Source organism: Cyprinus carpio, chromosome A17 (assembly GCF_018340385.1).
Source record: "Cyprinus carpio isolate SPL01 chromosome A17, ASM1834038v1, whole genome shotgun sequence".
Lineage (NCBI taxonomy): Eukaryota > Metazoa > Chordata > Actinopteri > Cypriniformes > Cyprinidae > Cyprinus > Cyprinus carpio.
This window is the reverse complement of record NC_056588.1, coordinates 5,068,518-5,080,345: the sequence shown is the minus strand read 5'-3', so window position 1 is coordinate 5,080,345 and position 11,828 is coordinate 5,068,518. Positions and strand designations below refer to the sequence as shown.

The 11,828-nt window shown below is 35.6% G+C and overlaps 2 protein-coding genes across 8 annotated transcripts; one reads left to right on the top strand and one right to left on the bottom strand.

Moving 5' to 3' along the window:
• Positions 1 to 560: 560 nt before the first annotated feature.
• LOC109106840 (ketohexokinase) lies at positions 561 to 5,201 on the bottom strand. Of its 7 annotated transcripts, none has more exons than XM_019120100.2 (9): positions 4,987 to 5,201; positions 4,701 to 4,817; positions 4,286 to 4,420; positions 3,897 to 4,031; positions 2,296 to 2,368; positions 2,000 to 2,146; positions 1,267 to 1,355; positions 971 to 1,128; positions 561 to 875 (listed from the first exon to the last, which is right to left on the bottom strand). In XM_019120100.2, exons 1-9 carry the CDS (start codon positions 5,076 to 5,078, stop codon positions 787 to 789), a joined length of 1,035 nt encoding a protein of 344 aa, XP_018975645.2. In that variant the 5' UTR covers positions 5,079 to 5,201; the 3' UTR covers positions 561 to 786. The 7 variants fall into 7 exon arrangements, with proteins under 7 accessions (XP_018975645.2, XP_042629588.1, XP_018975647.1 ...); XM_042773654.1 differs by having other exon boundaries at positions 4,701 to 4,828; positions 4,987 to 5,194; XM_019120102.2 differs by lacking the exon at positions 3,897 to 4,031.
• A 1,655-nt stretch (positions 5,202 to 6,856) lies between these two features.
• On the top strand, positions 6,857 to 7,432 carry LOC122148135 (ankyrin repeat and EF-hand domain-containing protein 1-like). Its single transcript, XM_042773657.1, has one exon. It carries the CDS (start codon positions 6,894 to 6,896, stop codon positions 7,218 to 7,220), a length of 327 nt encoding a protein of 108 aa, XP_042629591.1. The 5' UTR covers positions 6,857 to 6,893; the 3' UTR covers positions 7,221 to 7,432.
• Positions 7,433 to 11,828: the final 4,396 nt, after the last annotated feature.

The window sequence follows — 11,828 nt, the reverse complement described above, 5'->3', positions numbered from 1 at the left end:
GTAGGAAAATGTAACATATTCTTTGTCTTTCATCTTGTTCACTTATATTCAGCTTTCTTCCCCTCTTTTTCTCTGCATAGAGTGCAAACACACAGGCTTGTGCTCCCCACTGCTGCAAAGATGCTTGCCAACTCTTCAGTATCAATCAGGGAACAATATCCTTGAACTCCTCCTCATAACTCATGAGTATTATCAAAGCACTGTTGGATAGTATGCTAACAATTTTTTCTTCATCACAGGTTTAGGTTAAAAGTAAAAAAAAAAAAGTGTCTTATGCTCACCAAAGCTGAATTTATTTTATCAAAACTACAGTAAAAATAATTATAATAATATTGTGAAATATTATTTGACTTAGATATTGATTTGGTGCTCAATTATTAATAAAGGTTATTAAAATCTTCACTGTATTTTGATCAAATAAATGCAGCATAAAAAACTAAAAATTGTCATTATTCTGACCAGTAGTGCCTCAGTGATCCTAAAGTTAAATTAGGACACACACACAGACACACACACACACACATATTTTTTTAATGCGTAAGTGAAAGTTGTAAAACAAGTCTTCTTCAATTAATTTATTAATTCTAATACATTAGAACATCAGTAGAATATACCTTCATTATTTAGACTTGTCCTTTGCATGTGCATTAGTCTTTTCTATGTGATGAAACATTATTCAGTACCTTATCTTGTCTTGACAAAGACTAGTGGCTTACAGAACTAGTTAAGTTTATCAGCATGCTTCATGTCTGTACTACATTCCTGCTGTGCACCTTTCCGCCAAGTTCAGTGTAAAATTCCATCATATCCATGGACACCGCATTTTTTGCCTGCAATCTGGCAGCCAAATGTGAGAGCATCCTGTAGGCTGCCCCCTGCAGAAAAGAGAAAGGATCCAGCTTGATTTATATACACAACTTACAACAACCCCTTACTTATTTGTGTTTCAGAATCAGACCTTCATCCTTACCGTTTGAAAGATTATAGATCACAGAAGCATTGAACGTATCTCCTGCTCCAAGTGTGTCTACAAGCTTCTCAGGCGGGAATGCATCTGAATGGATGATTACACCATCGGAACCCATGGCATCTGCTCCCTTTTCCGCCCAGGCACAAATAAGGGTAGCTCTAGACACACAACCAAACTCATCTAAACACATAGAACAGCTAATATTTCAAAAGAATGTACTCTTAAACAGCCATTAAGAATAATACGTTTTTGGAACACTAATGACATCTAGTGGTCATTTTAATCCACTGACTCACCCTTTCCTCAGGCGACCACAGAAACCCTTCAATGCAGCAGCAGCTGAGGTAAACCCAAATTGCTGGGCCACATCCTTACTAACAAAGACCTGATTGAAAGCAGTGACAGATAAACAGGCTGTGTAGTGTACAGGCATGCCTCAAAGCTTATCAGCTGTCCTGCATTCTTAAAGGCACACTGAGATTTCCACAAAAATTTAATGCACGGCTCCTTTAAATCTTATGCTTCTTGCGTGGTCATTTATTGAATATTTTGTTGAATATATAATTATTACATATTATTATCAAAATATGTGGCTGCACAAGAGAAATAATTGTAGAATGCACAAAGCTGAATTTTCAAGTTTCAAAAGGGTTGGTTAATATTTTTGTGATTCTTTAATAAATACGAAGTTCAAATCTATTTACATTTGCAATGGCGTTTATTTGAAATTTAAATATTTTGTAAAAGTCTAAATGTCTTTACTATACCACTTTTGATAAATGTAATGCTTTCTTAATTAATCACAATAATAAAATAATAATAAAACAATCACACTGACCCCAAACTTTTGAACAGTAGTATACGTATAAATTACAATGTATACATTTTAATTAAATATATATATTTAAATGAATTTTGCAGATCAAAATGTACTTATTTTGTGTGATCTGCCAGTCCAAAATCAGTTTACAAAGAACATTTGACTATGTGGTTTATCCATGTAAAATTTGAGAAGTAGTAAAATCATACCAAATCACCAAGAGGGAAAAGCTGGTAGAGGGGTTCCCTGGTTTTCTCGATTTCCACAGAGATGGTGATTCTGTTCTTCTCTTCCTGTTTGCTGTTATGCTCTCTCACCCTCTCAATCATCTTCACTTGTTCGTCAGCATTACGGCCCTGACAATGCATTCATAAAACAATCAGCTCTACTATTCTATACTTGTGGAATAAAACTATTAAACACAGACCAGAAGGTTTCAGTGTGACTAGTGAGAACTTGGAGTGTTACTCGGAACAAGTGAAACATATTTGGTGGACACTCTCACCTCCCAGTGGATCCACTTGTAATGGCTCAGGTCCACCTTTGAAAAATCTTCTACAGAAACATCTGGCAAGTTTCTAATGAAAGTTCAGCAATCAGTAAATAATAATTGTACTTTGTGTACATGATAGATCACTATCCATTATTTTGATATGATCTGCTGTAATCATATAATACAAACTGAATCAGTGAAAGGTCTGTATAGTGTAAAAACCCTAGATTATTGCCTGTCAGTTTGTATAGAGTAAAGCATTTGTTAACAGTTATCAGTACAGGCAAATACTCAGCTTTGGGCTGTGATTACAAGATAATTGTGATTATAAACCAAAGACTGTTTCTCAGCAAAGAGGGAAAAGGTTTTGTTAGTTTTAGAGACTAGAAATATTATTCAAGGCTGAGATGAAAATAAGTGTTGTTTTATATATTAGTTTGCTACAAACAAAGCAAATGAAAGTAAGGATAATGTACATTCAGCCAGTCTTAACCACAAAAACAAACCTTAACCGGGTGATTAGGACTTTATCCGTTTCTGCCACGGGATAAAAGAATTAAAAATGTTATTGTGACTTTTTATCTCACAATTCAGATTTTTATCTTCAAAATTCTGAGAAGAATTTTTTTTTTTTAGATATAAACTCACAATTATGAGAAAAAAGTCAGAACTGCAAAATATAAATGTTTTTTTTTTCAGACTCAGATTTTCCTCACATATCCTGAGTTTACATTTCGCAATTTTTTTTTCTTAGAATTCTGAAATTCTTACATGACAATTCTATTTTTTGTTTCCACTAAATTAAAAATAAAAAAGTTAATTGCAACTTTTTTCTCACAATTGCTAGTAAATATCTCACAATTTCCAAATGTATGTATGTATCGATCTATCTATCTATCTATCTATCTATCTATCTTTCTATCTATCCATATATATATATAAGTCAGAAATGCAAGATGTTAACTTTATATTTCACAATTCTGATGAAAAGTCCATACTGTGAGATAAAAAGTTACAATTACCTTTTTTAATTTATTTAAAAACAAGCTGACTGAATGGCTGACTGGACATTATGCCACTTATTACACGGCTGCTTACCAGATCAATTTATATAAAGATGCATCATGATGTAAAATTCATAATTCATTTATATAGATTAGTGGTTATTATATAACATATACAATATATATAATATCACATATACAATATTTGGCCATAGAATGCAGCGATTGATCTTTCAGAATCAAGTATTACAGAAAGCCGTGGAATAAGTTAGTAAGCTAGTTAATAAGCTTTGACATTGTGTGCTGTTGTGTGTTGTTTAAAACAATTAAATAAAATAATCTTGTGTAAAACAGACATCTAACTGAAAATAAATGAACTGAAAATAACAAATCTCCCCCACTCCCAAATTCAAGCATTCAAATTAATGCATGCAAGGCCAAATTGGTATGATTTGTTAATGGCAGCTACTTTAAGACTAAATTATTGTCAATTACAGCAGTGCCACTCTCAGATTATGTTTGAGAATTAGAACTGGTAATTTACCAGGTACCCAGTCCATCTACCTTTGGCTGTGTTATGATTATTGTGACTTTGGATGCTACTCTTACGTGTCTGAGAGCACGACAGTGCGAGAGCCCTTGGTGGGACACACCACACAACAGGCACACGGGGTCTCACCCCACGGCTGCCAAGCCAAAAAAGATATGTCCACCCCACGCCGTGCAAAATCCCCCACGATGAAACTAGTGCAGCAAACAGAGAGGTATTGCAGTGACCCATATGCACTACTGAGTGATTTGGGCAGGAAACATATAACAGGCTCAGAAAGCGTGCCACACAGAACTTTGAACCATACACCTTCAATGCAACCTTTAAAGAGAAAAGGCATTACCACTTTTAGAAATGTGCATATTTTTCGTTTTGATGTGATCTGCTGCGACACCCGTCCTGTGAGCAAAGACCTTCATAGTACTTACACACAAACTCGCACACAAACCTGTTCATATGCAGAATTGTACGGCTTCCTGTCGTCACACTGCTGATTACTACAGAAGCTGGAAAGGAGCATTCAGCATGCTCCAGAAGAAGAGAGATGTCAATCTTGTACATTTGAAAGTCATTCAAGATGAAGCTAGAAGAACAAATTAGCAAGGAAAAGTATGTAGCGTATGTAAACTAAAGCTGTGTGAGGGCTAGGGAAGTGTATTTCTGCTGATGTAAGTTGTAGTAGTAAGAAAAGATGAAAATGCACGTTCCTTCAGAAATCATTCTAATATGATTTGATGCTCAGGACATTTCTTATTATTACTAATGTTGAAAGCAGTTGAGCTATGTCATTATTATTCATATGTATAAAATGTACATATGAACCTGAAAATGTTGTTGCATATTAGTAGGTAGAGAACACTTACTCAGCTACTGGTCCAGGAGCCAAAGACCCCATAAATGCACACGGAGCCCCAAGCAGAGACAAAACTGTGCACGTGTTTGATGCATTTCCTCCCCTCTGCCATCTCTGAGACAAACACCTACAAACCAGCTGCACGTTATTTTATAACACCTGTGATGCAACATTAACTACAGCGCTATAGCAAGATGTTCTGTATGATCAGACTGGTTATGCGTTTAGAACGCTAACGCAAAAAGGTGCATCAAAAAATGAATAGTAATTATACAAGTTTATCAGAATTTTTTCACCTTGTATCAGTATCTTCTTCCGGGTATTTATCCACAACATTTATGATATCCAGACACACCAACCCAATGCTGAGTATCTTTTTGTCTTCCATATTCTCCCTGAAGAAAGAAACACTGAACTATGGACTTCAGACGAAAGGTCATTACGATACTGTTCCGCACAGGAGCAGGAGAGTGTTTATCTTTCAGAGAATGGGAGAGCGTAAACATGGGCACGAAGTTTGACGGCTTTTACCGAGTGTGAACGAAAGTGTCAGCACGACAATTCCCGATTTTTATCGAGTGCAGCCGAGACTGTGCTTCCGTTACGCTTTTGTAGTAAGTTCTCAAATGCATTTTTTGTTTACAATAATTCCTAAATATTTTAATGTACACACGATCTGATATGCTTTCAGTTGGCCCACTGCCATGTTTTTTAATGTGATTTATTAGTTCTGAAGACTAGGTAAACACGTAGATAAGAAATGGAGTTCTTAGACTTCAAAAAGTGTGGTGAGCAGGGTGGCGGAAGGCAACCTGGAGGTCCTCCAGATCTATAAACGTCTGCAATATGTACGGGAAAAGAACAAACCACTTATAAATAAGATTGTCAGCGTGGGTGTATCCAGTCTGATAAATCTGACCGAACTCAAACAGGGCCTCAGTGCCTTGTATCAGGCCTCTTTGGACCGTGATGAAGACCTGGTACAGTTCCGTCTGTCCCTGAGAGCCCATCCTGACATACAGCACAAGAAGAGCCGCACACCATTGATGCTGGCTGCACAGTTGGGCTACTACAATATTGTGTATCTTTTGATCATAAATCATGCAAATACAAATCTCACAGATGAAGAGGGGAAAGGTAGGAACATCTTTTTTATGTACAGTACTATACAATTTTAATGGGACTTATTTACAATTTGTTTACCTGTTGAAGTCTCAAAGTATAACCCACACTGGGTTATAGGTGAAAAAAAAATAAAATAAAAATAAGGCCATGTTTTTTTTCTTATTCTTTTATATAATATTTCATTTCATTTACTAATCATACATGCTCTTAATTTGTAGGGGTGTTGTTCTACTGCATCTCTCCAGCTAAAGAATATGCTTTCTGCCTGCAGATGGCGCTCAGGTGCAATGCAAATGTCAACAATGTTTCTAACTCAGGGAAGTCACTGCTTGTGTTCTTCTCCTGTGAGAATACAAAGGACTGTGAAGACCTCTGCATTAGCATTTTGGAGAAAGGAGCTGATTATAGTTAGGATTAATGTTCCCTTATATTTTTGATCTCTTTTACAAAGATATAATATTACAAGAACTTTTATGGCTCATGTAGTATGATATAGTGATAATATGAAGCTCATATTAGGACAAAAAATAAATAAATATTCAGAGCAATTTGGTGCAGTTGCTAATACTAATATTTATATGGCCAAAAGTATGGTGAAATTTAGATTTCTTGTAAAGTAAATCAATGAGATCTTTATAACAGTGTCACAGGCTGCTTATACAAAATGCATATAAATATCAATCATCACTCTCTCTCCCAATAATATTCTTTGTAAGATGATATTTAAATTTTTGCTTTATGGTCAAAGTGCTATAGTTTTATACAGTGATGACTGAGAGAAGAAAAAAACTTTTCCTCAATATGTATCATATTTGATACTCACATTTTAACATGAATTTGAAATAGAGAACCTGAAGAGTGATGTAATTTCATCGATTTGAACATGAGCAAAATTTGTTTTTGGAACTACTGAAGAATCTGGAAGGTCAACTTCCAAGTCAAATTAGCAAAAGCAATGGCCACAAAGCTGCCCTGAAGGAGCTCAAAAATGCAGAGAAAATGCATGTGAAGCTTTCTGCTTTTAGCAGGCTAAAAAAAGAAGAGTGGCAAATCTGCCTCATCATTGCCCATATGCACAATGCCACCTGAGCAGATCTCGATAAGAGAGGACAGTGGACTACTTTACTACATGATCAAGAACTACCAGCCGTTCACTGACACCAAACGTTTCAACCCAGACCGGCCACCAATTCACCCCATTGAGAATGATTTGGCTTGGTATATCGATAACCCTGAAAAGATCTATACCAACATCAGTTACTGTGTGAAGACTGGAGATCTAGAATCTCTCAGCCTGGCGTTTACCCAACAAGTGCCTGTTGATGTCAGAGATCAATTCTTTAAGACACCACTCATGACAGTGTGTAGGTGTGGCAACTACCAAGTAGCTAAATTCCTGAGGTAATGCTACTAAGAAAAATAAAGATTTACACTTTTAATGTATTTGGAGGACTGTTAGACTGTGTAATTTTAAAAACATTATGTTTCTTTGACTATATAAGGCTGATGTCAATGCAGTTGACCAGTTTAACTGGACGCCCCTCCACCATTCTTGCCATGCAGGTCATGTAGCCATTACCATCATGCTGGTGCAATCTGGAGCCGTGGTGGATGCAGTGGCAATTAATGGAGCAACTCCTCTCATGAGAGCTATTGAAAGCTGTCAATTCAGCTGTGTAGAGTATCTCATCAAATCTGGAGCCAATGTCATGGCAAAAAACAAGAGAGGTGCTGGGTCTGATATTGAAATATTATTTTGATTGGTTTTGATATACTATTGTTCAAAAGTTTATTAGGTTAGATTTCAATTAAGAATTTAAGATCTAAGAAGTTTTTAAAGAAGTCTCTTAAGGATGCATTTATTTGATTAAAAATACATAAAAACTGCAATATTGTGAAATATTATTACAATTTAAAATTACTGTTTTATATTCTAATATGTTTTTTAAAATATAATTTAATTATGTGATGCAAAGCTGAATTTTCAGCATCATTACTCCAGTCTCCAGTGTCACATGATGCTTCAGAAATCATACTAATATGCTGATTTGCAGCTCAAGAAACATTTATTATTGTTGTTGTTGAAAACAATTGGGCTGCTTAATAATTTTTTGGTAACCATGATACATTTTTTTTTTCAGGATTCAGGAATAGCTTTTATTTGAAGTATTTGAAACAGTAGTGTATGTCTACCTCTACTTGTATAATTTTTCCCATTTAAAAAAAATAAAATAAATGAAATACTTTTGTAGATAGATAGATAGATAGATAGATAGATAGATAGAAAATTTTATGATGTTTTTTGCATTATAGCTTCGGGGAAGACATCTCACCAACAGTCCACAGCACACTGAGAAGGAGAAGGGAACACTTTGACAAAAAGACGACTCGCGAGGACTTCATACAATAGCATCCCGGCCAGAGCTGAATGGGACTGAACGACTGGGGAGGAATAAATTAAATGTCTCTGTGCAATAGCTGCTTTGCATTCTGAGCTACTGTCTGTCTTTCATGTCTGACAAATTGGTCGTTCCCAGACTTGTTCGTTTTTGTCATTTGAGAAAAAAAAAAAAGAAAGATAGGTAAAGGACAACAATATAAATCCATTTTCCTGATAGTGGATAAAAATAACTTTTCATAGTCAGTCAATGAGATGCACACCTTAGTGTGCTGCCATTTGAGATACTGCTATACAAACCCCTGACTGAGAGCACCACCTGCTCTATAAGCCTTTTTCCTTAATGCTTCTCCTGAGACTTTGGCTCTAATCAACAACCCCCACTGAACACAAGAAAATGAGATGACAGTCACATATTTCAAGGTAACACATTAATCATTGGAGATGATTGTGTCATTCTGATTGATAGGTGCATGTACTGTACACATGTATGCATGTTGATATACGCATGATATATTGATATATGCATGTACTGTAGACATGCATGTTTTTTGTCGCTTGCAAACAGTGCGTGATCTGTGCATATTTATCTTCTAATTTAATATTATGGAATAATGGACTCATATTTTAGAAGCAGTGGTTTGGAGTTAAAAATATCTTGATGGATTTGCTTCTTACAAACATCCAGCTTTTCACTTCTCAAGATGTTAACTGATGGACTGGAGTCCCATCTATATTCTAGATAAGGTGAGTACATTTTCAGCAAATCTTCATTTTTCTTTAATAAGGCCCTAGAAATCAAACAGGACAATTTGTGTTAAATATGGAATGTGTTGAAACACATAAAACGCCCCAGCAACTACATAGCAATTTTTGCATGGAAAATGTAGTTTTAAATATTGTTCATCTCCATTGAATGTAAATTCTGCAAAGCTCAATAGAAATTCACAACACCTGCACATTGTTGTTCCCAAGCTCTGACTCGGCTCATACACATGAAAGGAGACACAGTGGAGTCAGCTGGAACTCTATCTGTCATTCCATACTGTGCAACCGGATGTGATGATAGTTCAAGTGGCCGTTGCAGAAAGGATAAGACACTGAAGATGTCAATTCTTCTGCGCTACAGACAGAAACAGGGCAATCAATGAACAGGTTGATTTCACTGTTAGATAAATTCAGTCTGTTAATTCTAGACTGTTTAATAAGCGCCATAAAAGGATGAGGAATTGATAATCGGCTCCAGTGCAGGAGGTAATTAATTGCCTCGATGATGTGGCACTCACAGACACACTGACCTCTGCTTCTAATATTTAGCTCCAAAGGAAAAAGGAAGAGGAGGGGGGAAGGAGAAAGGTGTACCAGAAATGAGGAGGGAGGAATATTTAGAAAAGCAGATGACAAGTATCATTAGGAATAAATCAAAATGTATTTATAATTCCAGTCTTGAATGCTGATTGCTCAATACAGCATTCTAGTGACTAGGTTATTTTCATAACCTTATATCATACAGTGTGATTTCATAACTCGCAACTGGGATTTTATTTCACATAATTGCAATTTTATATCTTGCGATTATGATTAATTTATTACAGTATGACTTTATATTTATTATTATATTATATATTATACCTTTTGAATTTCTTTTATTATATTTAACAACTGCCTTTTTCATTTTTAATCTGAGGTTCACACTTAAAAATAAAAGTGCATCTATAGTTCCATAAAGAACTTTTACATCCAAGTACTCTTAAAATTAAAGGTTTTTATTGGCATGGTTCCATGAAGAACCTTTAACATCCATGGAACCACTGAAGGTTCTTTATAGTGGAAAAGGTTTTTTAGTTTGTTAAAAGTTTCTTGAATAGGGAAAAATTACTGGAAAAATTGTTCTTTTAAGAACTGTTCTCTGAGAAGTTCTTTGCGGACCAAAACTGGTTCTTCTATGGCATCACTGTGAAAACCAATTTTGCAACCTTTATTTTTAAGAGTGTAGAACCTTTCCATGGGACAGGTTTTTTTTTTCTTCTTTTTTCTTTTTTTGTGGTTGAAAAAAAAAATTCTTTAGCGTTCCATCATCATGGAATCAAATATGGAACCTCTATTTTTAAGAGTGTGGAAACAGGCTTTCACAGTATACGGTATTGTGTAGCACAGCCTCTCATATATTTTTGGTTAGTCCAATTATGCTCTAAAATACCAAATTTTTACAATCATTATAAATGCTTAATTTGGATATTAAAGTTAATTGATCCTATCTAACCTCTCCGGGTAGTTGAGAGTTAGTCATTAAGTCTCCGTGCTGCCTTTATATACTGTATGTCATACACATGTGAATTATTAAGATGCATATATGATATTTAGAAAGGTGGCTCTCTGTAAATGTGCCTCTTTTTATTATTTCACATAAATTTTCTCCTATATAATTATCTACTGCAGCAGTGTGATTAAGCCTACACAAATATGGGATATTGTTTCTGCTGCTTAATCACAGTTCAGCATGAAATCATCACAAATGATGAAGTTAATGACAGATCCCACCCCCCACCCCCTTTTTTTTTTTTACCATGAGCAACATAGGATAAGGGCTCTTTCTGACGTGTTGTGGGGGTGGGTTCTGGCAGGTCTAATTGACAAGAAAGACTGAAGGGAATCTGGCTCAAATAAATGAGCTTTAATTGGTAACAGTGTGGGTCCTGTGCACTGTGCAAATGTGCACTTGTGTCAAAGAATTCAGGATTAATCGGCACAGAAAGGAGCTGCAATGGTATGTAAATCACATCTCATAATAAAAACTAAATTCACAACCTAATCTGAATTTAAATGTCACCAAGACATCAATATGCCAGACAAAATAAGCAAATAACTTCATTCTGGATGATAGCGGCATCTTCAGACAGTGCAAACGAGACTTGGGTGCTAAAGACATGGATTTTCTTTTAGTCGTAATAGTCTTGTAAGTGTAAATCAGTATATTTTGCAGGGTTTCCTGTTTGTTGGATGTTACACTAACTAGAATTACTGTCTCATTTGTATTTGCTGAGTCAATATCGGCGCCCTTCAGCAGTTCTTTTTGTCCTCTGCTGTCTAACAGCGTGTGTGTGATTTGTTGTACAGAGCATGTTTAAGCAGTCGAACTGCTCTTTGTCTCTTCGCCGCACAGTATTTTATCTCAGCAGATTCTTAACCTTCATCTGTCCTGCTGAATTAAGTATCCAGATTTTAACTTGATTTGTTTAAATGTAGTGAAGCACTTTGCCAGATTATTTTGTACTATGAGCCTACTGTTTTTTTTTCTCTTTCAGGTCCTCCTTTGCCAACGTCAAACACAATAATCTTGCCTAACACATCCTCTTCCACAGAAACACACTCTAGATACAAATACAGACTGAAAGAACAGTAAGCAACAACCTTTCTAAGTCCAAAAGCCATTAAATAATCAAATAAGTGCTATTGATCCGTGCCCCTTATCTGAATCTGTAAGTCTCTACAGCTAAAGCACTTTTATCTGATCTTGCTCCCATTAGAAGATCAGGGAGACTTGATGCTTGGGGCAAGAAACAAACAAGTCATTTTTTCATCTTTTAAAAACATTGGAAATACAAAAAAGCCATT

What these genes read in the sequence shown, in the direction of transcription:
- LOC122148135 (XM_042773657.1), top strand. Translation starts at nt 6,894, where the DNA reads ATGCCACCTGAGCAGATCTCGATAAGAGAGGACAGTGGACTACTTTAC.
- LOC109106840 (XM_019120100.2), bottom strand. Translation starts at nt 5,078, where the DNA reads ATGGAAGACAAAAAGATACTCAGCATTGGGTTGGTGTGTCTGGATATC. An exon ending in GAAGAAGATACTGATACAAG is followed by an intron (nt 4,818 to 4,986) that starts GTGAAAAAATTC and finishes GCTGGTTTGTAG; the next exon opens with GTGTTTGTCTCAGAGATGGC. An exon ending in TGTGGTCGCCTGAGGAAAGG is followed by an intron (nt 1,129 to 1,266) that starts GTGAGTCAGTGG and finishes TTGTGTGTCTAG; the next exon opens with AGCTACCCTTATTTGTGCCT.